This window comes from Culicoides brevitarsis, chromosome 2 (assembly GCF_036172545.1).
Source record: "Culicoides brevitarsis isolate CSIRO-B50_1 chromosome 2, AGI_CSIRO_Cbre_v1, whole genome shotgun sequence".
Classification (NCBI taxonomy): Eukaryota; Metazoa; Arthropoda; class Insecta; order Diptera; family Ceratopogonidae; genus Culicoides; species Culicoides brevitarsis.
Window position 1 is genome coordinate 33,266,342 of NC_087086.1, and position 24,178 is coordinate 33,290,519.

Genomic DNA, 24,178 nt, shown 5'->3' on the forward strand with positions numbered 1-24,178 from the left:
TGTCGGCTTATTAGCCCTCGGAGTAATGATCGCAATTGGCAAATATTTTTATACGAAATACATAAATAGAGAAAATTCGAGCAATAATGTTGAAGATTTCTATGCATATTATTCATATCAACAAAATCCTGCTTTAAATGACTTAAAAAATGATCCAAAAGAAGAACAACGCTATAATTCAACTATTAAAGATCCTGAAGATCCGCAACAAGATCAGTATGATCATCTCAATTTTAAAGAATGAAATTTCATAAAAAAAAAACTAAAAAATATCAAAATACAATACTATACAATATTTTATTTAGCCAGGACTTAAATTTATACAATAAATGACATTAATTAAAGGGACTTGATTACTAACTAATCATAATATCTTATATAAAGAACTAAGAAAACTATTAAAGCATAATAAATTTATACAAACAAAATTATGAATAAATAAAATTTTAAATAAATAAAATAAAATAATTCTAAATAAAAAATTTGATTCAATTTTTTCTTCAAGTTTTTAAAATTGCAAAAATTGCTCATTTGCTGATAAATTGTCTTGAAACTCGCTGACTAGTTTCTGATAATTCAACATTTTAATCAATTATAAAGGAAATGTCGGAGACTCTTTTTGTATGTCAGTTTAAATAGGTCCAAGTTTCCGTTAATGGATAAGAACTTATAAAAAATTATGGAAAACATTAAATTCTAAAAAATTGGTTCATTTCTGAACATTTTTAGTTCATTTCTAAAAAAAAAATTTAACAAATTGTGTTCATTTTATGACAATTTTTTCCTTTTTTGGCAAAATTCATTCATTTTCCAATTTTTTTAGTTCATTCAAAACCAATAAATTCATTTTAACTTCAAAATTGTTCATTTAGTTTCAAATTTTATTCATTAAGATTCATTTCGGTTCATTTTAATTCATTTAATATAATTCTCAATACTTTTTGCCACATTTCAAACAGAAGTTCAAATAAAACACTAATTGTGTCACTTTCCAGCAACATTTAACTCACTATCATCAAGACATCTCAATGTTTATCGATTGACAGCGTGATTTATGATCTTTCGCAAATTTACGAGTCAATTTCTTGTCTTGGCAAAGTGTGTCAGAAACGTTTTTATCGCCCAAACAATCACCATTTGATGATCAAATTTGCAGCTCATTTATGTCCGAATCGCAAAATTTCACTTTTTAGCCTTAAATTGGCTCAAATTGGCTTCGAAAGTGAAATGAACGGAACATTAATCATTCAATTATCGGACAATTATCGGATTTTGAAGGTCGTTAAAGGATTTTATGAACTTCCTCCTACGAAAATTTCTCTCGATCAGCAGCTTCAATATTTTTCATGAAATAAATCGATCAACACTCGATCGTTTAATGAGACATTTTTACGGCGCTGCAGAGGACTTGTCTACTGTTTGCATTCCCTCTCGTACGTCGCTTGGCTGTTTGTTGTCTGTGGGCAAGGTAAACAGGTTTCGCCGTTGTTGTTATTAATTTATTTTAAAAAAAAATTGTAAAAAAGCAACAAAAACGGTAACAGCTTCGATTCGCATGCTACAAACTGTGATAATGGAGAAATGAGTGTTTTATGTCTGAGCAACTAGTCTCTCGTCGCTGCTGCTGTTTAGGTTACTGAACCTGATCCGATAGACCGGTTGATACAGAGAACGTGGTCTTGTTTTGATGTTTTGGTGCGCGTTCTGTGTCGTCGTCTCTCTCTCTTTCTGCCTCTCGAGAGACGTCGCTCGTGATATAATGAAAGAAAAAAAAACGAGTAATTGTGCGATAAATTTAACCAACAGGTGATTAATGAAAATTTTCCCTTTCTTTTCGTTACAGGTGAGAGAAATACGACGGCGGAAAAGCAGCTGATGGCGTTTTAATCGCGGTAAAAGTAAAGTTGAAAGAGTTGCAAGTTGAAACGAGACACAGAAAAAAATCAAATTAAAATTTTGAAAACGAAGAACGATAACTTACAAGTTTTGCATATTAATGAAGAAGAATATTTCAATCAAATTTGATGGTTCTGAAGAATTTTTTTTTTGCATGGACATTAAAGAAGAATGTGAGAAAAAAATGGCGGCGATGAAATTTGATACGTTTGATGGCTTAGCATTAAATTAAAGGTTTGAGCGTATTTTTTACGCAAAATTTATTAAAATTTGACAAGGAATTACTTTAACAAAAAGCAAACAACAAAATTTAAGAATTTTTGCCCTTTTATTGTCCAAATGGGCAAATATTAAGAGTTTCTGCCCCTTTCTTGGGATATTTTTCTAAATTTCGGGCTAATAAAATGAAATTTGATTAAATGTTCCATTTTTATGAGTTTTCTTAAAATTTTTGACAGATTTTGCAAATTTGGGCAGTAAAATGCCCATCCATTACCCATCTTATATAATTTTAGACTTCGAAAGGTATTTTTTTTAAATTTTGCGCTTAAAAAAACTAGATGTTGCCCTTTTACTGCTCATGAAGGCAATTTTTCGAAATTTAAATCGTTTATATCAGTTTTTTATGTACTTCGAGATTTTGATTGATGTTTTAGTTAAATTTAAATAATTTTTGCTCTGGAGAAATTTTTTCTATGAATTCCGGGCTCAAAAGTGATATTTGCCCTTTTCTTGCCCATGTGGGCAATTTTAGAAAATTTGAGTAATTTTTTCGAATATTTATTTACCTATTTTTATTTTAAAAAATTTCTTTATTTTTATGAATGTTTTTTCTTTGAAAATTTTATAAAAAATTTGAAGCTTTTGACAAATGATAAAAAAAATTAATTCAATAAAAAACTTTAGAACGTTAATAAAAATTACAAACACGATCAAAAAAAATCGTCGCTTAGTTCAACAACCTCCTAATGTCATCAATTTTTTTCTTTTTCTGCACTTCTTTTTTCGTTCAAAGCCAAAAAAAACCGAACGCGACAAAAAAATTCTTCCTTTTTAATAACAAAAATCAACATTCAACGAATAATTTTTTGTTTGTACTTATCACACACGCTCTCATTATTTATGGCGTCATATTTTGTATACTTTTGCATAATTTCTGCCTTTTTTATGAAGTAACCGACTGATCAAGCAAAAAAAAATTAAAATAAATTAAATATTTATACATTGAATCGTTTTCACAACTTGTGAGTAAGTCTCAAGTCCATAATTTTGCAGTTAAAAAAAAATTAAAATTAAATAAAAGATTATCATAAAAATTTTAATTCAAGTTTTTTTTCTGTAATTATTTATGCAAAAACTTAATAAGTTTAAATGTGACCAATTTTTATGGCGAATGAGGCTTTGGTGCGCCATTGTGCCCTTGAGATGGAAAGAAACAATGAGATTTTTAATGGTTTTTTGGACTAGTTCATAAAGAAACGCGACTTTTACGGAAAGAATCGCCAAAAATAAGAGGAAATTCATAATTTTAGACAATTTTAATTGACTAGCATTGATTAATTTTGGGTCTTTGTATGAGCTCAAGATCATATTTTTAGCAAAAATCTCGTTTTCAGGTCAAAAGTTATCAAATTTCTTGAATTGAAGAACATAAATCCGCAAAAATGTCGATAAAATTCCGTTTGAATTCAATTCTCATGCAAATTTTCACCTTTTTTTTTAAATAAAAAAATCTCCACGTGACTCGTAATCGAGTTCAAGTCAGCTTTGACATTGTGTGGGACAAACAAAATTAACTTAAGTGTCCATTAAAATATGCCAAAAATGGAATTTTAAACGATTTGTTTTGTATTCTTCATCAATATTTGTCCGTGTTTCGGCTCAAAATGGAATTAATTAACATTTTTTATGAGCAGCGTCTTGACTATTCTTGATACTTTTACGATTTTAAGCAAATTTAACGCCAAATCAGGTCAAAAATAGACAGAAACGGTCCTTTGTTCGTCAAATCTTGCCCTAAATCTGAGATTATTTTGACTCGAAACAAAAAATTGCTTGTCAATCCTTTGATTTTTTTTCAATTTCATAGTCAATAAAGTTTATTTATGAATTTCTTACGCATTGCACGGCTTATCAGAAAAATTCATCAGACCGTCATCTTGTGTGGCTCGAGAAATTAAATTAAAACAAACAAACAAAACGTTGCATTTCATGCAGGCTTTTGTCTTTTGAGCCACACATTCGCCTCGTTTCTCGCATTTTGTGTGCATTTCTTTGTTTAGACGTGAAATTTATTTGCTGTTTGCACTAAATCAGTAGATTAGTCGTCGGCTGTGACTAGGCATGAATAGGCAATAAAAAAGAGTGAAGTCTTTTTGTTTCCTCTGTTTTTAGTGCTTTTGTGTGTTAACGTTGGTGTTTGTGTTAAAAGCCATTTAAAATGTAATAATTTATGGGTCAGTGGTTGTTGTTTTTTATTTGCCAGAAATGTAGACAAAAATCTTAATGAAGAAATTTGAATAAAGTTTTTTTCATTTAAATTATCTTCCTTAAGGATCAAAAATTTAAAAATTTTTCCTTTTGGGCAATAAAAGGGCAAAAATTCTTAAAAAATACTCTTTTGGGCAATAAAAGGGCAGAAACTCTCAAAATTTGCCCATTTGAGCAATGAAAGGGCAGAAACTTTTAAAATTTGCCCATTTGGGCAAGAAAAAGGGCAAATATATTTTTCGAGCCTGAAATTTATAAAAAAATCTTTAAAAAGCGAAAAATTATCTGAATGTTAACTGAAACATCAGTTTAAATCCCAAATTACAGAAAATTTTAATGAAAATTTGCGTAAAATAAAAATTTATGAGAAATTTGCCCATTTTTTGCCCTTCATAACTTTTTACATAAGCCAACGAAAAAAAGTTAAAAGAAATTAATAAAAATAAATTAAAACTCGAACAAAAGACTAAAATTTTGTAAAATTGCCCTTATGGGCAAGTAAAGGGCAGATATAACTTTTGAGCCCGAAATTCATAAAAAAAAATCTCAAGGGCAAAAATTATTTAAATTTTTACTAAAATATCAATTAAAATCCCAAATTACAGAAAATTTCAATGAAAATTTGCGTAAAATAAAAATTTATGAGAAATTTGCCCATTTTTGCCCTTCGTAATTTTTTACATGGGCACAACTAAAGAAAGTTACCTTACATAACTTTTCTAACTTCCAGACTTCACCAATTAACACTCGCTATTATTTATTAATAACTTTTCATTGCAAAAATCAGCTAATTACGTTCCGACAAAGCACTGAGTTAATTAAAAACTGACATTGACCTTTTCGAGAGTGTTTCTTTTCGCTTCTTCCCTCAGGGCCTATCTTATCGTTCGCTTTCAATCTCATGTATTTGACTAATTTTCGTGTAATTAACGTTTTTGCTGCCGTCACACGTGTACATTTTTTGATTACTCATGCACATCCACGCAGCGATCGATCAATCGTTGAACCGATGACGACCTGCGGAAGAAATTTATTTACCGAATAAACAAAAAAACACACAAAAGGCGTTTCTCGAGAGAAATAGAGAGAGAGAAATTGCACACATGAGCAACGTCAAATATTTTTAGCCCTCGGCGATCAATTTTGCGCAGATCTATGGCCTTGACTGCGAGTGATTATTAAGAAATTTTTGATTGAAACATTATTAGTAGTAACATTATCGGGTGCGCAGAGTGAAAAAGTGAAAAGTCTCAATTATTATTGAAATTATTTTTTTTTTTATATGGAAAGGCGACAAGAGGGGTCTCGTTCCAAGTGAAAATGAAAGTTTTTTTGATTGATTGGCAACGCCACAAAAAAAATCTGCGAAATTTCACAGGAAACGTCTTTCTTCATTTTCTAACTTTTGTCTTGTCTCTCGAATGTGATGTGAGAAATCGTCACTTTTTATCTCAGATTCAAACAAAAAACATTTTAAATAATAAAAAAATCGATCAAATATTTGAATAATTCACATAAAAATGCCATAAAAATGTGATATTTATGTCATTATTGTTTTGAACGTTTTTATCAGGCATCATCGTTGTACAAAAACGCAACACAATGCTATAATAGGTCGTATCAGATGTCGAATTTGAGACGATTGGGGGTCCGAGCATGTATGTGAGAGACACGGCAAATGGCAGAGGAGCAGCATGTGGGCCAATGTTGTTGGTTTGTTTTCGTCATCTCTTTGTTTTGAAGTTATTTTCAAAGTTATTACTCGAGATTGTGCGATAAATGTGCTTGTTATTAAACATATCGGGTGAGATGACGGTCTTTTGCATAATTTTTTATGGAGTTTTAAACGTTATTCTGTGAGAGAAGAGACCAAAAATTTCTTAAACTTTAAAATTTTGTTAATTTAAAAATATATTCTAAAGGAAATTTAAAATTTTTGACCCAGAGCACATTTTAAATTTGCATTCTCATCACATTTTCAGCCTAATGCACATTTTTAATAAATAATTTCAAAAAAAATTCAAAATTCTTGATAAAATGTTTTTTAAAGCTTCGTCCCAATGCACATTTTGAAAAAAAAATCTCAAAACAAATTCAAAATTTTTGATAAAATTTTTTTAGATCAATGTAAAAAAATTTAACCACGAAATTTTTTAAATTTTTTTTTTTTTGACATTATTTTAAAATTATCAAATTTCTTTTAATTTTAAATTAATCACGTGGTTAAAATTTTTGCAAATGTGCATTGGGACAAAACTTCAAAATGTTATTATTCAAAAATTTTAAATTTGCTTTGAGCTCACAAGAACTTTACTTAACTTTAAATGTGCTCTGGGTCGAAAAATTTAAAGTTGTTTTGAAAAAAAAATCAAAATGTGCAATGGGAAAAAATTACAAACGAATTTTTTTAAAAAAATTTCGAATTAGTACCTATTAAAATTATCAATTAAAATATGCATTGAGCTAAAATAATTTAATTTGCTCTTTAAAGAACTTTAAAATTATGATATAGGTCAAAAATCTGGAAAAGCTAAAGTAAATAAATTTAAAATGTGCATTGGGTAAAAATTTTTAGAACTTGTAGAAATTTGAAAATGTGATCTGGGTCAAAAATTTTGAGAATTTTCCTTTAGAAAGAAATTTACAAATGTGCTCTGGGTCGAAAAATAAAAAAATCTATGGCAATAATTTCAAAATGTGCATTGGGCTTAAAATTTTTTTTTTTCAAAAAATGTAAAAAAAAATCACAAAATCGCATAAAAATAACACATTTTTAACAACTTTTGACCTTTTCCAAACCCCATAAAAGCAATTAAACGTGATTTTTTCTCCAAAACATGAGCAAAAAAAAACAGTTGTAAAAAAATTAGAACGCCATTTAACACGCATCTTGCATCTTATCATTCATTCACATTTTTTACATCATTATTTACGCATAAAAGTCATCACCAAATGATATATTTTCGTAAACAACGAATTTCTTCTCAAATATTTGACAAAATTAAACAAATATTTAACTCGCTTCTTCATTTTTTTTCTAACAACAAAATAAATTTGTTAACAAGATATTTCATAATTTCTCAAAACAAGATGCAGGCGTGACATTTTTTTGGTTGCACACATTTTGATCGATTAATGTGACTTGAGACTTGATATTTTTGTTTACGATTCGTTTGAATTCATCCACGAGAACTCCGAGAATTGAATCTTCCACACTTGATCGAATAATTAGATCGCAGCTTGTCAACAGCGTCTCAACGAGAAACGAGTAAAAAAAGATCAATTTACGACTTTTTTTGCTCTAAATTACCGGATCGTGCAAAGAATTTTGATCGAGTTTGACGTGCGCGAATGACGTAAGATGGAAAAAAACGTGCGAAAAAAGGGCTCAAAGTTACTTCGGTAAGTAGTGAAGCCGTAAAAATTAATGACGCAGCACGGCACATAAATCCGGATGGACAAGACACCTCATAAAAATAAATTTAGTTGAAAAAAAATTACACAACAATTCAACACCTTTGGAAGGCTTTCGTTGGTGGCATGAACAATAGTGAACGCCAGATCGACCATGAATGTGTTTTTTGGATGCACTTGTGTCGTTTCGCTTGAATGAACTTAAGTACCTCTTGTTCGTCTTCACTTTGAATGGAAAATTTCTCAAAGTTTACTTCGAGAAAGTGTCGTCGTCGTGAGAAGCGCGACAAAAAAAGTTCCTGTAATTTTCTAATTTCTTATTTTTCTCTTCGATCAGTCGATACGATGACGAGAGAGACGAAACCAGCATAAAATCTGCATAAAAAGCGACCATTATTCAAGCGATGACCGCAATTTTTCAAGCAAAAACAGAATATAATATCGAACATTGAATGCCTTCCAGGTACAATTTATGAATTATTATTACGAGCAAAACGTATAAAATGTACATAAAATTAAAGCCAATAATAAAATTCATAATAATAATGAAAATTGATCAAAAAAAAAGTCGAGAGAGAAAAGTCTCTTTCTCGTCGAACGAAGGCTGGGACTGTCAACATCTGCACAATGAGATTTATTGTTGCACCACAAATTGCATTCGTTTAACTGGTTTAGACGTGTTTCGCTTTAGAAAAATAACAATTTTATAAAATTAAATTAGAGTGTAATAAATATTTAGTGCGGCGAGTGAGAGACATCCCTCCACTTATGCGACGATGGTTGAGAGCAATTTTAATCTGGTTTGTTGAAATTATTTGTTAAAGTGACACAATTTCACTTATGGTTTGGTTTGAATTATTGGATAGTAATTTGAGTCGATACGGAAAGATTTGGACAGAGAAATTTGTGATTTAATAGAAATTTTTGGTTTTGATAGAATTTGTGTCAATTTGAGGCTTAAAGTTAAAATTTTTGAAGTTAAAATTTTTTATTTTTTCTTCTCAATTCTCAATTCTTTATTAAAAACTTCTAAAAGTTTAAAATTTTCCTCTTGAACAATTTTTTTTCGTTATTTTTTTTTACTTGAACAGCAATTTTTTAATTTTTTTAATTTTGTTTATTTTATTTTATTTTATTTTATTTTATTTTATTTTATTTTATTTTATTTTATTTTATTTTATTTTATTTTATTTTATTTTATTTTATTTTATTTTATTTTATTTTATTTTATTTTATTTTATTTTATTTTATTTTATTTTATTTTATTTTATTTTATTTTATTTTATTTTATTTTATTTTATTTTATTTTATTTTATTTTATTTTATTTTATTTTATTTTATTTTATTATTTTATTACATTTTATTTTTATTATTTTATTATTATTTATTTTATTTTATTTTATTTTATTTTATTTTATTTTATTTTATTTTATTTTATTTTATTTTATTTTATTTTATTTTATTTTATTTTATTTTATTTTATTTTATTTTATTTTATTTATTTTTTTTATTTTATTTGCAAATCAACCAAAAATTTACCTGCTTTTTAATGCCTTTATTTAATTTTACCCTTGAATTCTAAATTCAGACCTAAAAAAATATTTAATTTTTTAAATTTTTTATGAATTTAAATAATCAACTTTTCAATTAAAAATTAAAAAAAAATTAAATTAAATAAAATAAAAACATAATAAATTTTAAATAAACATTAATTAAACCAATTAAAAATAGTAAATAAAAATTTTAAAAAATTAAATTAAATAAAATTAAATAAATAAATAAATTAAATGAAAAATAAATAAAATAAAATATATTTTTTTAAATTAAATAAAATAAAGTTAAATTAAAAAAAAATCAAAAATTAATTTTTCTTACCTATTTTTGTGAAACATTTGTCAATTTTTAAATCTCATAAATTAAATTCCTAAACATTTTTGGATATATTGACAAATTTCAAAGCTTTTCTGTCGATAAATTGAATAAATCAACTTGTTACCCAATCCATGAGAATTGAATAAAAATTCACTGAATTCAGTTCAAAAGTTCACCGCCTTTTTTCCATTCAAACTGACGAGTCTCACGAAACACCCATTTAATCATTTAACAATAATAACCATCGTCGACCGTCGACACCTCCAAACAAACATGCCGCCGCCGAAAAAAACTTCCTCCGCGCGTAAACATCAACAAATTCCCATCAACTTCAATCACAATTATCACTTCTGCTTTTATTGCTTCCTTTATTGGCATTATTTCGCACCGCAACTAAAATTATCATCACTTTTCAGGTGTCTCGTCTCCGTGTTGCGATGGAAGACAATTACTCGTAAAATTAGTCAATAATAAATAATCATCAACGAAAATTGGTGCTCCAATAAAATCGAAAGTTTTTTCAACAATGTGTGATAAAATTATTTTTTTTTGCTCAAAACAATGCACGTGGAAGTAATTGCTTTGCTTTTTTTGTTGTTGTCAATTCTCTCGAAACTGAAAGTCGATTATGACGTGAATTTTTCTCGTTTGTATGTAAATGGACATCAAGTTGCTAAAATAATGAACGATTAAAATTTTTAACACAAAGTCTCTAATAGCTGAAAAGACAAGCGACTTAGAAAAATGATCAAAAATCACGAAACAAAAAAATCGAAAGTGCGACTTTGTCACCTTGACATTTTTTCTAATTATTGTTTCGAGACCAATTATTAAAAAAAAAATTATCCGGTCTCCCGCTGCACATTTCCGATACAAAATGTCACGAAATTTGATAAATTTTGTGGCAAGCAGGTTTCGCGAGAGAAGTGTTTGATAAAAATTATTGAATGTCACGAAGGAAGCAACGTACTTCACCTATGCGGAGCAGTTTTCTGCAATTTCATTCACTCCTAATATAAATAAAATGTCTGCTTATTATAAATAAAGTCATTACTGCGAGATTTCTTTAATAGGATAAAGTGCAGAGAGAGAGAGAAAAAAATTTTACAATTTTCAAAGTCATTAATTAAACTGTTAAAGAGGCGATTGATCACCTTATTTATTGTGGTGCCTTTTCTTCTCCATCTCTCTCTCTGACTACTTCGAGTATCAATAAATTTTTGTATGGCTCGCTAATAAACGGTTCAATTCACACACAAAACGTTCCGTCGGTGCGGTCATTAATCGTGATTAAAGCACTTTTTACTGCCTCTTGTTGAAATGGCGAGATGAGATTATAAATTCTTCCTTATTTGGCGAGGATCTTACCCGACATCAAATGACTTGCTAAATGAGTTATGATTGAGTGAAATTAGAGACATTTGTTGTGATATAATAAATTGTCGGAAAAGGAGAGTTGTGAAAAATCGACCTTTTGCTTGATTGACTTTTACTTTCCTTTAGAAACTTGTTGCAAAAAAAATTTTAACGAAGTTTTTTTTTTCTTTTTGTCTTTTCAGGTACGAAACTATTCTAAAGTCCTAAAGTTAATCGTAAGTATACCTCACGATGAGAAACATGCTGTGCGTCTGAATGAATATTTAATGCATGAATGACATTTATCGCTACTGTTAATTGTCATTAATTTGAATATTTTGACAATCCAAAAAAAAAATAAATATTTATAGCGTGGGATTTATTTTCAAACTTTGTTGTTATTAGTAAAGTTTATCATAACAATTTTTTTTTGTCTTACAAAAATACAAAAGAAGTCGCTACGGAAATTATTACCTGATTTCGTTCGGTGCTTTAGGGCGTTCATGCAACGAAAGATAGGACAAGCAAGAGATAAATTTGTGTCTTACGTTTCTGAAGTAAGTAGATGAAACTTGGGTTTGTTGAGTCGTGTAGTAAATATAGAAAGAGCAACATTGTTGCGGCATGACTTTATTTTATGATTTAGTGTGTCGCGACCGATACGAAGAATTTCATAGTTTTAATAATGTTATGAAACGAAAAAAAAAAATGAGAAATAAATTGCGAAAATAATGAAAAAGAAATTATAAACTGTCCACGATGTACATACGAAATTGCATCTTGTATCTTATGGGTTAGTAGAGTATTAAGGCACTGATGTTACTAACGAACTTATGAACGATAGGAAAACCCAATTTATACTATATTTTCTTTTTTTCTTAAGTTTTCATCAAAAAAGTTAAAAATTGATCAACATTGAAAAAAATACAAAAGAAATAAATATAATTATGTAATTTAATTTTTGAAAGTTTAAAATTTAGCGAAGAATCAAATAAATTTATGTTTCAAAAATTTTTCACTTGTCGAGAAAAAAAAAGAATAATTTATGTTTTAAGGTATTAAAGGAATTTTTAGACAAATTAATGAATAATTAATTTAAGAAGTATACCTAAATTTGTTTTTTCTGCACGACGATTGGTAAAAAGTGACTCGGCTCTCTTGGGCGGTTTACGTCTGCCAGAGCCTTATAATGTTAAATATTTTTTTCATAATATGTCTGATACTTTTTGTTGTTACTCATACGAATTAAGTCAATGCCGAGCAGCGTTGAATTTGATAATTGAGCATAGAATTTGGAGTTTTCACTAGCCTGTTCAGAAAGGAACCATTTTTTGACTTCTCTACAATATATAACATGATGCTTCACAGAATAAAGTTGTGGATCTTTTAAGCAAATATCTTTTTCTAATTGACGAATAGACTTAGTGTTGAAGTTAGTATTTATTGATCACTTGATAATTTCACACAATTTATCTCCGGTATTTATCAGTAAAAATCAACTATTTGAAAGAAAAATGAGCAGAAAAAAACGTGTCTTTATGTCACTGCGCTACGTACGTGGATCAAAAATAAGATGACAAAAAATTCTTGTTCTGCTTTAAATACTTTTGACACTTATTAGAGTAGTTTTTGGAGTTTCCAATATTGATTTCTTTCTGAGTACCAGCTTCCTTTCATCTGGGGTTTTAAGTTTAAAGAATCTTACCTTTTGAACTGCAACATTAAAAAAAAATAAGAAATTTTAAAAATATAATTTAAAAATCTTACCTTAAGAATCCATGAATTCCAATCACGTTTCAGTCCATCTCCATTCAAAAAGAAATCCTAAAATAAAAAAAAAAACATTAATATCAGTTCGTCGAAAACATCAGTAATCTCTCTTCTGAATAACTAAAAACACGAACAAACAAAAAGGAAATTACGTTCTTATCTAAGACGACCATATTATACATTAAAATACAAAAAAAAACTAAAATAATAACATAAAAGAGCAAATGGGCTCGTTTCTTTGCCAAATAATGTAAACTAACACACAAAACAATAACACATTGTAACTTCCTATCTACTTCTATAGACTATTATTACTTCTTTTGATATCTCTCAAATACAAAAACTAAACTAAAACGATGCGGCAACAATCTAGAAGAAATCGTGAGACAATAAATCTAGTAATAATAATAATAAATAAAGTTCAAATTTAACATTTGTTTCCATTTTTGTTTCAATTTCAATAAAATGCCAAAAACTGATTTTACTTTTAAAAAAATCAAAGTAAATTCTTGTTAAAAATAGAAAAAAAAACACTTGCTTGTCATAAAATTCCTAATTCAGATGTGTTTCTATTTAAAGACGTTTTAATGTCACTCCGATCGATTTATGGTGAAAATATGCACAGATAAAATTTTCTGAACTTGTCTTCGTTCGAATTGATAATACGAGTCAGAGATGTTCAATTAGTGTTAATTTTTCAATTTTTTTGCTAATTGATTAAAATTTGTTAAAAATTAATCAATTAGCAAAAAAATCAATTTTAAATAAAAAAAAACAAATTAGAAGTCTATGAACCCGCATCTAAGCGCATGAAGTTTAACCTTCACATCAAATTCCGTACCCATGTTTATCTTGTGTGCTTTCCATTTCAATATAGCAAGACTCGCACCAATAAAACGTGCGATAATTTCAAAAATGTAACTAGTGCAACTTCCAAATGCGCGCAAAGTTATTTTTTGTTATGAATTATTAAAACTTTAACAAAGTCAAGTACATTCCCTGCTATGATCGACACAATTGTTTTCTTTCTAATACGACACTCTTAAGTGCCCTACAATAAAAACAACAACAAAGAGTTTCAAAATACCTCAAGAAACAATTTTTTTTTTTGAGCAGCTGCCACACACATATTGTAATTATTTGTAATAAATAGTTGGTTTTAACGAATTTGGGACACAGCACGATTAGTTGGGACCTTATTTCTCGTGTTAAGAGTTGTCATGTTTCGGATCTTGAGCAACCGCGTTGTTGTTGTTATGATTGTTGTCTCGACGTTAATTATCGTCGATTTATTTAACGAAAAAAATTTATGAGGAATCGAATTAACGACAAGTAAGTGTCACTTTTAATTATCGATTACAATTTTTATTGCTCTCCTTTAATTGATCCGAGCGATCGGATCAGGTCAAAAAAGAAATAACAATTAATGGAAACACACTTTGCGCTACCGCATTTCGATATTCGAGTCGATGGCAATTCGATACACTTATCGAACAATTTTTTTTAACGGCTTGTAATGCGGGAATATAACAAAGTCTTTAAAGCTTGCCCGCGGGCATGTTTTAACAATATTTTTGTATATTGAACGATGACTTCCCAATTTCTTTTTCGCACAATAAAGTGCGTTCACTTTTTTTATTTTAATTATTTTTACGCAAAATTCGAATTGAAAACGTGAATTATCTCGCAAAATCAAAAAACATTGAGAAGGACGTAATTTTTGGCTCAAATTCGAACCAAAAGGTAACGCACGTTCGAAACATGTATTTTCCTGCTTATTTGCCGGAGATTATTGTTGACGAAAGAAAGTACTTGTGCGAAATTTAGCGTTATTACGCATGAAACATGTCTAGCGATTTTTTGATATGAAACATGGAATTGATATGAAAAGCTTACTTCCGTGTCTTAATTGAGACATGTTACTTTCGATTTAACGTTTTTTTTGTGTGTCTGTTACATTTTATATTGGAAGTCATAATCATCATCAGGCCTCAGGGTCAGAAATTTGCTATTATTTGAGTTAACACACGCCAATAACAACGTCAAACAATGAAAGACAGAACATTAGAGATGAAGAGGTGTCGTTGACCGCGCGGAGATGCTTAATGAATTGACTAACTGGATTTTAATAAAAAGCATGAAACGCAAACAAAAGAAGATGAAGCGCAAACAAAGGCAGATGTTTGACGGTCGTCGTCAAAGATCTTAAGATGAATGAAATGTGCGGCAATGTAATTAAAATTTGAGCAAAGTGGAGTTTTTTTTTGTAAAGTGTTGAAGGACAAATCCTACGAAATGTTTTAAAGTAATTAAGACTCGTGGGAGAAGGTCATAGAATTTGAAGATATTGTTCAAATAATACTTTAGAAACGCATTTTTGACCTTAACGTTGATTGAAAAGCTTTTGACTGAAGCAAATAGTATACTTCAATTAACCGGAAAATATTGCAGATTTTTTTTGAATAATGTTACACGGAAAGAAAAAATGTTACTACATTTTAAGTTAATTTATCATATAAAAATTTTAATTTTAAATTGGTAAGGTATGCAATATAATAAGTGTTTATTTTTATAAAATTTTTAATTTAATATGTTTTCAGCTACAAAAAATTTGCAAGATCAGTTAAAATCATTCGGAAGAAAACAAAGGATTTCAATAAGATTATAACAGCAGATCTTTATATGTTGATAAAACAAGCCATCATACTATATGCAAAGCACAGTTAAAAGTAATTAATGAGAATTCAAATGCTTTATACTTCTATCGCTTCAAATACAAAGACATTTGGCCACAATTATCAAAGATGCATGAAAAAAATTAAAACGTGATTTTGGTATTTTTTTAAATGGATGCACCATATTTATTTTCAATGATTTCCTTATATATTATTTTATTTTAGTAAACTCTAAAAATTTCGATATGAAAAATTTCATAAAAGAAATCCATCTGGCATCTGAAGAGCTTTTTGAATTAAATTTGAACAAAAAGATTCATTCAGGTTTGTTCATATCAAATTGAAATGATTATTTAAAAATTTAAAGAGGCATATATTTTATGTCATTAGGTACAAAAGCGTCCTTTAGTATTATGTAACAACATAAAGCAACTAAAAATCCATACATTAGATCAATTGTAGAAGGAAACCAATTATGAACTTTATAAAACGAGCTGAAGAAAAACGAACAGAAAATGTATTTTAAGTAAGGATATGCAGACTACATTGAAAAAATAAAGCCATTAAATGAGGTTCCATATGGAGAAAAGAAAAACAAAATTCTCAAGATGCCAAAAAGAACAAACGATTGACATAGTCGACAAGATATAGTGAACATGACATCCTGCTTTTCGAGAATATATTTCATGAGGTCAAAATTCTTAAGGTTTACATACTTTAATAGTTTTAATTTTTGACACTTAATTATTTTTAACTTATTGAAATCGAACGCTTAGCTTGCATAAAATTTTCATCTAATAATTTTAGTAAACTTAAATAAAACTTTGTGAAATTTATAGGAAAAAAAACTAACAAATTATTAAATCTGACTTAAATATTGATATATAGATGATAATATTTGATATCTCAAAAATGGGTAAAGAAAATTATTAAAATATTTCTTTGCGTGTAAAAATAATTAATTTAGATAATGCGATCGATATTTTATAGTGACATTTTTTTCGATGTTTCTGAATTTTTTTGATATTAATATCGTCTATTAGCGAAATAAGAAGCTTTAAAAAGGCTTAAATACCTTTTAACTACACAGCACGATAAATTTTTATGATTGATTTTTCATAACAAACATCTCAATTTGAAACACATTTAAGAGCGTAACGCAGTTCGAACGGTAAAAAAATGAACATATCCCACTTACGACCGTGAAATCATCAGTAAACAATAGAAAATATACCGAAAATCATTTTAAGTAGGCACTTGTTGTTCATATTTACAACTCACTTGAACTTCTACTTGTTGTTCAGATTAACGCTATTTAACATCGTTTCACTTTTTTTATATGAAAACGCGATGCACTTACTCGATGACAATCCACTTTATTGACTTTTCAACTTGTTTCAGGGCTTTGCTTTACTTTCTCTCTCCAAGTTTTGTATAAATTTACTAATAAGCTCTAATCAGCTCAAAAGAGACTTTTATGACGAAAAAAGTCAAAAGTATTCACAAAAAAAGTTATTTTTCCCACGATCCAAATACCAAAGACACAAAAATCTGCACTTGTTCAAATGTTTATCTCTTAATGCAGCAACAACTATTTCACTCTCGATTATAATGTTAAGTAAATGTTCGAAAACATTTTAAGACACAAAAATTAAAATAATAAACAAGCAAATAACAAGGCAAGACAATAAAATGACAAAAAGTGACATAATAAGGCACCAAAAGGCAACTCGCAAGTAAATGAGTGAGACGAGATATCTTTCTGCACATAATGAACCGAGGCAGTATTAAAACATGTTTCTTAGCATAAGACGAGAGAGAGAAAAAAAGCAACAACAGCTCGAAACATGGCGAGGCAAGTGCATGAAGAGAGATAAATATGTTTAAAGTAATTGTCGTTATGCAAAAATTTGCGAGTTGGGTAGACTGGAATTTTATCATGGATCTCGAAAGGGCAGAAATAGGTCAGAAAAATTTTGTTAGAAATGCTTCTGCTGACAAATTTTTTAAAAATATTTCTAAGACAAATTTTCTACCTTTATCGATTCAAGATTTTCTGAAATTCTAAAAGTTAAAAATTTGATTTTTTAAATTTTTTTTTCAAAGCAATTCCTTTCAAATTACCTTCGCAAACCCATTCCCGCATAACTTACCGCAAAAATTCTCAGCAAAATCCATTTCGTGACACAGGTCATGCCTTCTGTCAATGGTCCATTTAACCGCCATATCATGCTCGACAGTCGTCAAACCTACCTGTCACAATCAAATTAACTTATTACTGCGCGCCAAGTCATTCACCTGTCCCATTATTAGCCATTAATTTATCCAAAAAGCCTCTCAAAATTGCACTTAATTGCATTTTCCCAAGTCAATAGGCAACCACAGTCTGGCGCAACTAATGAATATGGATAGACAAATGTTGCAACCAGCACATACCATCGGCCTACCGTCTCGTGAGATTTACTCCGCTCGGCAATAACTCATATTGAACGCCATCGGAGAGCGAGACAAAAGGTATACAGGACGTTTAAATATTTAAAAAAAAAAACACACGACATTCATTAAATCCACATAAATTTTAAATGAGGACAAAATATTCACTTGCACTCTTGTGTACAGGTATTTTTGTTAATACTTTTGAATTTTTTGTGTTAAAGCCAGCAGAAATAAAAACAACACTGTTGTTCTTGTTCCTAAAATGATTTATGATGGTATTTGCTTGTATTTAAAAACGTTTGCTGCCTGCGCTTTTAAATGGCTTGTTGTTGTATGACATGAACTTTTTTTTTGTCTGCAACTAAATGGCAGCCGATTATTGGATGTAAAATTTTAATGAAAGTATTATCTCTATCGTGTCGATGTTTTTTTCTATTCAATTAAAGGGCTTTTTATTAAATTTTCATTCGAAAAAAAATTTTTTTTTTCAGATTTTCGACAAATTTTTCACAAGTTGTTCGGATTTTCGAAAATTTTTCACAAGTTTTTCGAATTTTCGAAAATTTTATACAAATTTTTCAAATTTTCGAAAATATATCTTTAGAACTTTTGAATTAACGAAATTTGTTCGAAAAAATCATTAGTTAAGATTTTCGAATTAATTTCGAATTTTCGAAAATTTATATTTGTTTATATTTGAGAATTGGAGTCGAAAATCTTTTTATCTCAAATATAAATTTTCGAAATTTATTCGAAAATCTTAACTAAAGATCTGTCCGAACAAATTTTGTTAATTCAAAAGTTTTAAAGATTTATTTTCGAAAATATAAAAAATTTGTAAAACGATTTTCGAAAATTTGAAAAGAACAAAGAATAAAAATTTAATTTAATAGAATATTCGAGTTTTTATTTAAATCCTTTAATTTTCGAAAAGAATCTTAAAGCTTTTAAATTTTTTTGAATTTTAATATTCAAACTCTTGCAAATTATTTCTTAAACTTTTTAAATTTTCGAAAACATAAGTTCCTCAATGTTCGAAATTTGTTTTCGAAACTTCTCAAATTTTCGAAAATTGTTCTAAAAACTAAAAAATTGTTCTTTTGAAAATTGATCTTATAATTTCTTAATTTTCGATTTTTTTTTTTTTTTTGGAAAAAAATAAAATTTTTGATTTTTTTCTTAACAATAAAAGTTTTTTTATAATTTATTTTTAAACTGGATATAAACATCAATTCAGTCACACATGTGAGCGAGCGCCATTCATGCAATCAGGCGCAACTCCTTCTACTATCACTTTACAACCAACTCGTGCCTCTGACGAGATAGAAAACTAAGAAGGAAATTTTATCCAAAATTGACATCGACACCGATCGTGTCTCAATTCACTTTCAAATCGCACGTGTCATGAGCACAACTTCATCTGCATATTTAGTTCCTTGTTTCCTCTCTTCGAACAATTTCTTTGCAAAGTGCAAATGAAACAACGACAGCTGCTTGGCTCTATCGATAGATATTAGAAGAAAAATTGCAAAAAATTATAAATTCCTGTCATGTCAAAATAAATTGACTCAAATATATTTTGTAAGCAAGGCCGCTCAAGGCACGTCGATTGTTTCTCCACACACTATGAGCTTTTTTTATTATCAAGATAAACCGAGACAAAAATATCGATTAAGAGTCGTATCGACGACTGCAAGTGCCTAAACATGTTCAAGCATGGCAATAAATAATTTCGGGCACAAAACAACACGGGAAATATCGTAATGGAAAAATCTCTTGTTGCGTCGAGTTGGTGTGATGTATGCAATGGATAGAGAGAGAAATAATGCGAAATTAAATCAAAAAGTGGTAAAGTTGATTTTGTTGTAATTGTTTAGTGGTTTGTTTGAGAACACGAAAAATTAGTTTCGTGATGATTTTTAACAAATTTTTGTTTTTTTAATGAAAATTGTTTTAAAAGTTTTTCTTTTTAACTAAAAAAAATTAAATTTATTTCGATTTATTTTAAATTTAACCAATTTTTGACATTTAAAAAAAAATTTAAATTTAAAAATTTAAACTAAATTGAATTAATTTAAATTAAATTTAAATTAAAAATTATTTTTCCTTTTAATTAATTATTTTATTTTAAATTAATAAATTATTCTAAATATAATTAAATTTAAAAAAAATTATATAAATTTTACAGTTTAAATTGTTTAAATTGAATTAAATTAAAAATTAAAATATTAATTAATTTAATTCAATTTTATTTATTTTTTTATTTAAAATAAAATTGAATAAAATTATTTTAATACTTAAAAATTGAAGTTTAAATTATTTTTATTATAATTAATTTTTTTTTATATTTTTTAAATAATTTTTTTTCATAAAATTCATAAAAATTAAATATTTAATTTTTTTTAAAATATTTTATTAAATTAATTTTTAATATTTTTAACATAATTAATTTTTTTAATATTTTTTAAATAATTAATTTTTGAAAATTAAAAAAAAATGTTTATAAAAATTAAATTATTTTTATTCGAAAAATTTTACAACTCGAAATCACTTTTCCCGCAAACAAATTGAATAAAAACCAGAAATTCGATAATAATTTATTACGGAATTTGTGTCTAACAGAGTTGAAAAATGCAAAGAAAAAAGTCGATATTTTCTATTCAAAATTTATTGCGTTAATAACACTTGCAGCATTTCAAGATCAATGCATTGCGATAAGAGGAGCAGGTCTCAGGCACAAAACTAAAGTTGTTTCACATACAAAACCCTTGCGTGACAACAATTAATTTTTGATCGAAATCTGAATTCTTTTTATGGGAATCGACCACAATTTTTGTTAAACATTTTTATTAGTAAATAAATATTTTTTTATGTAACAATTTAATTTTTTAACAATTTTTTTTTAAAGCGTCGCATATTGCTGCAATTCTGGCGGCAAATCAGGCGCTACCGCAAATTGCATCGGTTGAAAATCCTCAAGCTTTTTTTGGAGCTCGGCGCAAGCTTCTCTCGCTTCGGCTCGTTTATTTGAAGTCGTTACGGGAACTTTCATTTGACCTGTAAGAGCTTCAATGGATGGAATTTGAGCTAAATTGCCGAGATTTGGTCCAAGCAAAAGCGAGATTTGATCAAAGACGTGAATGAGACTTGTGGCTTCGTTTATCAAGTCATTGACGGCTCGTTGGTGTGAGTCGCTCCAAGAAACGGTTTTGCAATTCGTTCGTTTTTTGATTTTTTCTTGCTGTAAGGGGGCAGCTGTGATCGGAGGAAGCGACATCTTGCCGAGACGATCTCCTAAAATAACGTCTTTGAAATTTTTCCATGGCGCGACGCCATCACTTTGAGTTCTCCGAGGAAGGCTAGGCGGGATTTCAGCTTCAGGAAATTCAAGGTTGGTCCAATGAGCATAAGTGTTGAGATTTGGACGACGTGGAAGAGTTGCTTCGTAAGAGGCGAGACGAGATTTCATGGAATTGGCATCGTTTTGAGAAATGTCGAGAGAATCGATGCTTTCAAGTTCGTCTTCGGGTTCAATAATTTCAGGAATCTCTTCTGAACCTTTAAATTTCCTTAATAACTCGTCAATATCTTTCTTTTGCTTCTCCCGGTTCGTCTTACTTTCATTACAAATCTCATCAACCTCCCGTCGAATGGCATCAATATCCGGTTCAATAAACTGCCGAAAGTCAACTTCACTTTTCGGAAGAGCTGTTTGAGTCGCTGCATCTTCCGTTAAAGGAATATCCGTCAAAATTGCCACAGAATTCGTCAAAATAAACTTTCCAGTTTCAGTTTTTATCATCACATTCCCATCAGTGATATTTCCCTGATCCTTTAAGACAATCAAGCCTTTTTGATCGATCGAGACATCTTTCATGCATTTCGTGGGCAGCGGATCCGTTTGAACACTCACACTTTGACTCCCTTGCATCCGTTGCTTGATAATCGCTCGCCTGGAAACAGGAAGGCTAAATATAGAGCTTAGTATGGACAAAAAAAAACGAAAAAAGATCGGAAACATGAAGCAGCGACATTCAAGGCGCCAATTGAGAAAGCAGCTGAAAAAATTATTTTTGTAGCAATATTTACAGCACGCCATATCAAGACCCTCCTTCTAATTTTTTGGTGCATTTCGATCTCGATCTACTGAAAACTTTTTTTTTTTTCGAAAAATCAAAAAAAAATTGAGCAAAAACATCGAGAAAGCATCAAAAAAGTGCTTTGAGTGCTTTAGTTCAAGGTTCAAAAAGAAGAAGTGAACATGAAAAAATCAACAAATTTATTGCCGCTTAGTTACCACTTGAGAATCGAATTTGTTGCCTTCAGTAAATCGCTGTTACCGATTCTACTTTTTTTTTCGTGATTGTTTGAAAAAAATACAAGAGGGAAGGAAAAAAAAGAAAAATATGACAAGCCAAAAAATTTTTGGGTTGATAAGCGATTTTGAGACTTAAAAGGTTACCGTGTAACATCCAACATCTTGGCTTTTAGCATGGCCTGTTTGTCCGGCTTTGGAGGAGGTGCCGGGTTGATAATTGTACGCCATGGAGGTTTTTTCGACTTAGAATTCGATACAGAACTACTTCCGCCGAAGCTGTTTCGCTTGTTTAAACGTTCCCTAAGGACGAAATTTTTTAAAACTTTGAATTTCACAGAAAATTTTAATTTTTCTCACTGTTGATTGTTATTCGACTCATCACTAATAGTCTCACTTGAGCCTGATAACGAAGCGATACTTCCAGCTTGACTTACGCCTTGACTTAACATGATTCACAAAAAAAAAATTCAAGAGGGAAATTTTCTTGCAAGTAGTTGCAACGAAAGTTCACTACCAAATAAAAGTGAAGTGAAGAAAAGTTTTTTCGCCACAGTCAATTGTTTTGTCGTTGATTTAGGTCACGAGGCATGGAACAAGTGACAAGTACGCGAAGGTACCGTTTCGTCATGAACGACGTGAAAACGTAGTAAAGACACGTAAATTTTGACATTGATTTTCCGAGCAAATGCATTGGAAATGTACTGATCGATATTTGTCGGATTTGAGGCGATGTAATCCAATTTATTGCGATTTTTATTGAGGTTTAGTTACGCAATGGATTTGGTAGCTGCAAAGTTATTTCACACATCACCCGATATCAGCATTTTATCGAAAAATAAATGGCATGAGATTTTTGATGGTTTGGTATTAGTTAGGCCAAAAATAGTCCAAAAAACCTAAATTTCAAATTCTAGAACGAACCTCAGTGTTTCTATGCATTTTTAGTGAGATTGGGTATGTCAAGGAGGTACTTAAAGATACTCAAATGCACTAAAAAATGTCTAAAATCTACTTTGTTCGTTCCAGAAATTTAAATTTAGGTTTTTTGGACTACTTTAGGCCTAACTAATACATAACTATCAAAAAATCTCATGCCATTTATTTTTCTATGGAATGCTGATATCGGGTGATGTGTTCATAAAGTTAAGGAAATACTGTTGGCTCCCTAAAACTTCAAAAACCTGAAAAGTCTTAAATTTATATGCTTGGTTTGAATTAATTGGAATAGATTCAAAACTTGATTTAGAAGATTTTACATCTTGTTGTTGTATTTCTTTCCATCATTTACGATGATATTGCGACGGTTTTTTGGCTAGTTCGTTTAATATCACTTTTTCATATACTTATTTCGTTTATCACATATTGTTTTGCCTTAATTTTAAAAGTCTCTAAACTATCATAGTCTTCAATATCACATATCACAGTCATTTTGTTAAAATAATTCAATCCTTTATGCCACACAGAGTCGTATATTGCACTTCTTGGAACTCTTAATTGTCCTCTGTTTCTTAACATATATGGCTGGACATAACTAATTTTCAACACATTTACACTTAAATATCTCAGGGTCAGCTTTGAAGAATTTTGCTCTAAAAGTTGTTCTGGGTGTTAAATTAAAGCTTTCTGAGACTTTTTCAGAGATCCAAATATCGATTTAAACTTAAAGAGCTTCAAAAAATTCTTCCATAAGTCCTTTAAAATTCAATTGAAATCCTTTGTTAACTTTAGCTCAAAGAAAATGTGTCTGAAAATCTTCTGAAAATGTTTTTAAACGAAACAAATTCGTTCATTGAGTCAATTCAAAAGCTTTAAAATCCAAAAAAATGTCAATTACCTCCCATTCAACTGATCGCCATCGATGGACTTTTGCTTCTCATCTTTAACCATTGACCCTTTACTTTACGATATCTGATCAAAATTGCTCCTGCTCGCCTCTTCATACATCAAAACC

General features: G+C 29.2%; 2 protein-coding genes across 6 annotated transcripts in view; one reads left to right on the plus strand and one right to left on the minus strand.

The window, feature by feature from the left end:
• LOC134832005 (rho GTPase-activating protein gacZ) overlaps positions 1-24,178 on the plus strand; it is a 121,979-nt gene that overhangs the window by 35,410 nt on the left and 62,391 nt on the right. Inside the window, exons 4-5 of one of the 4 annotated variants that reach the window (XM_063845883.1) lie at positions 1,844-1,892; positions 11,232-11,264. The exons of the other annotated variants lie outside the window; for them this stretch is intronic. The gene's annotated coding sequence lies outside the window, so the exon portion shown is untranslated. The remainder of the gene's footprint in view (positions 1-1,843; positions 1,893-11,231; positions 11,265-24,178) is intronic. 4 annotated transcript variants of the gene reach the window in all.
• LOC134830549 (uncharacterized) lies at positions 20,779-22,732 on the minus strand. 2 transcript variants are annotated; one of them, XM_063844066.1, is made up of 3 exons: positions 22,585-22,732; positions 22,372-22,527; positions 20,779-21,862 (listed from the first exon to the last, which is right to left on the minus strand). In XM_063844066.1, exons 1-3 carry the CDS (start codon positions 22,674-22,676, stop codon positions 20,812-20,814), a joined length of 1,299 nt encoding a protein of 432 aa, XP_063700136.1. In that variant the 5' UTR covers positions 22,677-22,732; the 3' UTR covers positions 20,779-20,811. The 2 variants fall into 2 exon arrangements, with proteins under 2 accessions (XP_063700136.1, XP_063700135.1); XM_063844065.1 differs by having other exon boundaries at positions 20,779-21,877.

What these genes read in the sequence shown, in the direction of transcription:
- LOC134830549 (XM_063844065.1), bottom strand. Translation starts at nt 22,676, where the DNA reads ATGTTAAGTCAAGGCGTAAGTCAAGCTGGAAGTATCGCTTCGTTATCA. An exon ending in GAGTCGAATAACAATCAACA is followed by an intron (nt 22,528 to 22,584) that starts GTGAGAAAAATT and finishes TTTCGTCCTTAG; the next exon opens with GGAACGTTTAAACAAGCGAA. An exon ending in AAGATGTTGGATGTTACACG is followed by an intron (nt 21,878 to 22,371) that starts GTAACCTTTTAA and finishes CTCTATATTTAG; the next exon opens with CCTTCCTGTTTCCAGGCGAG.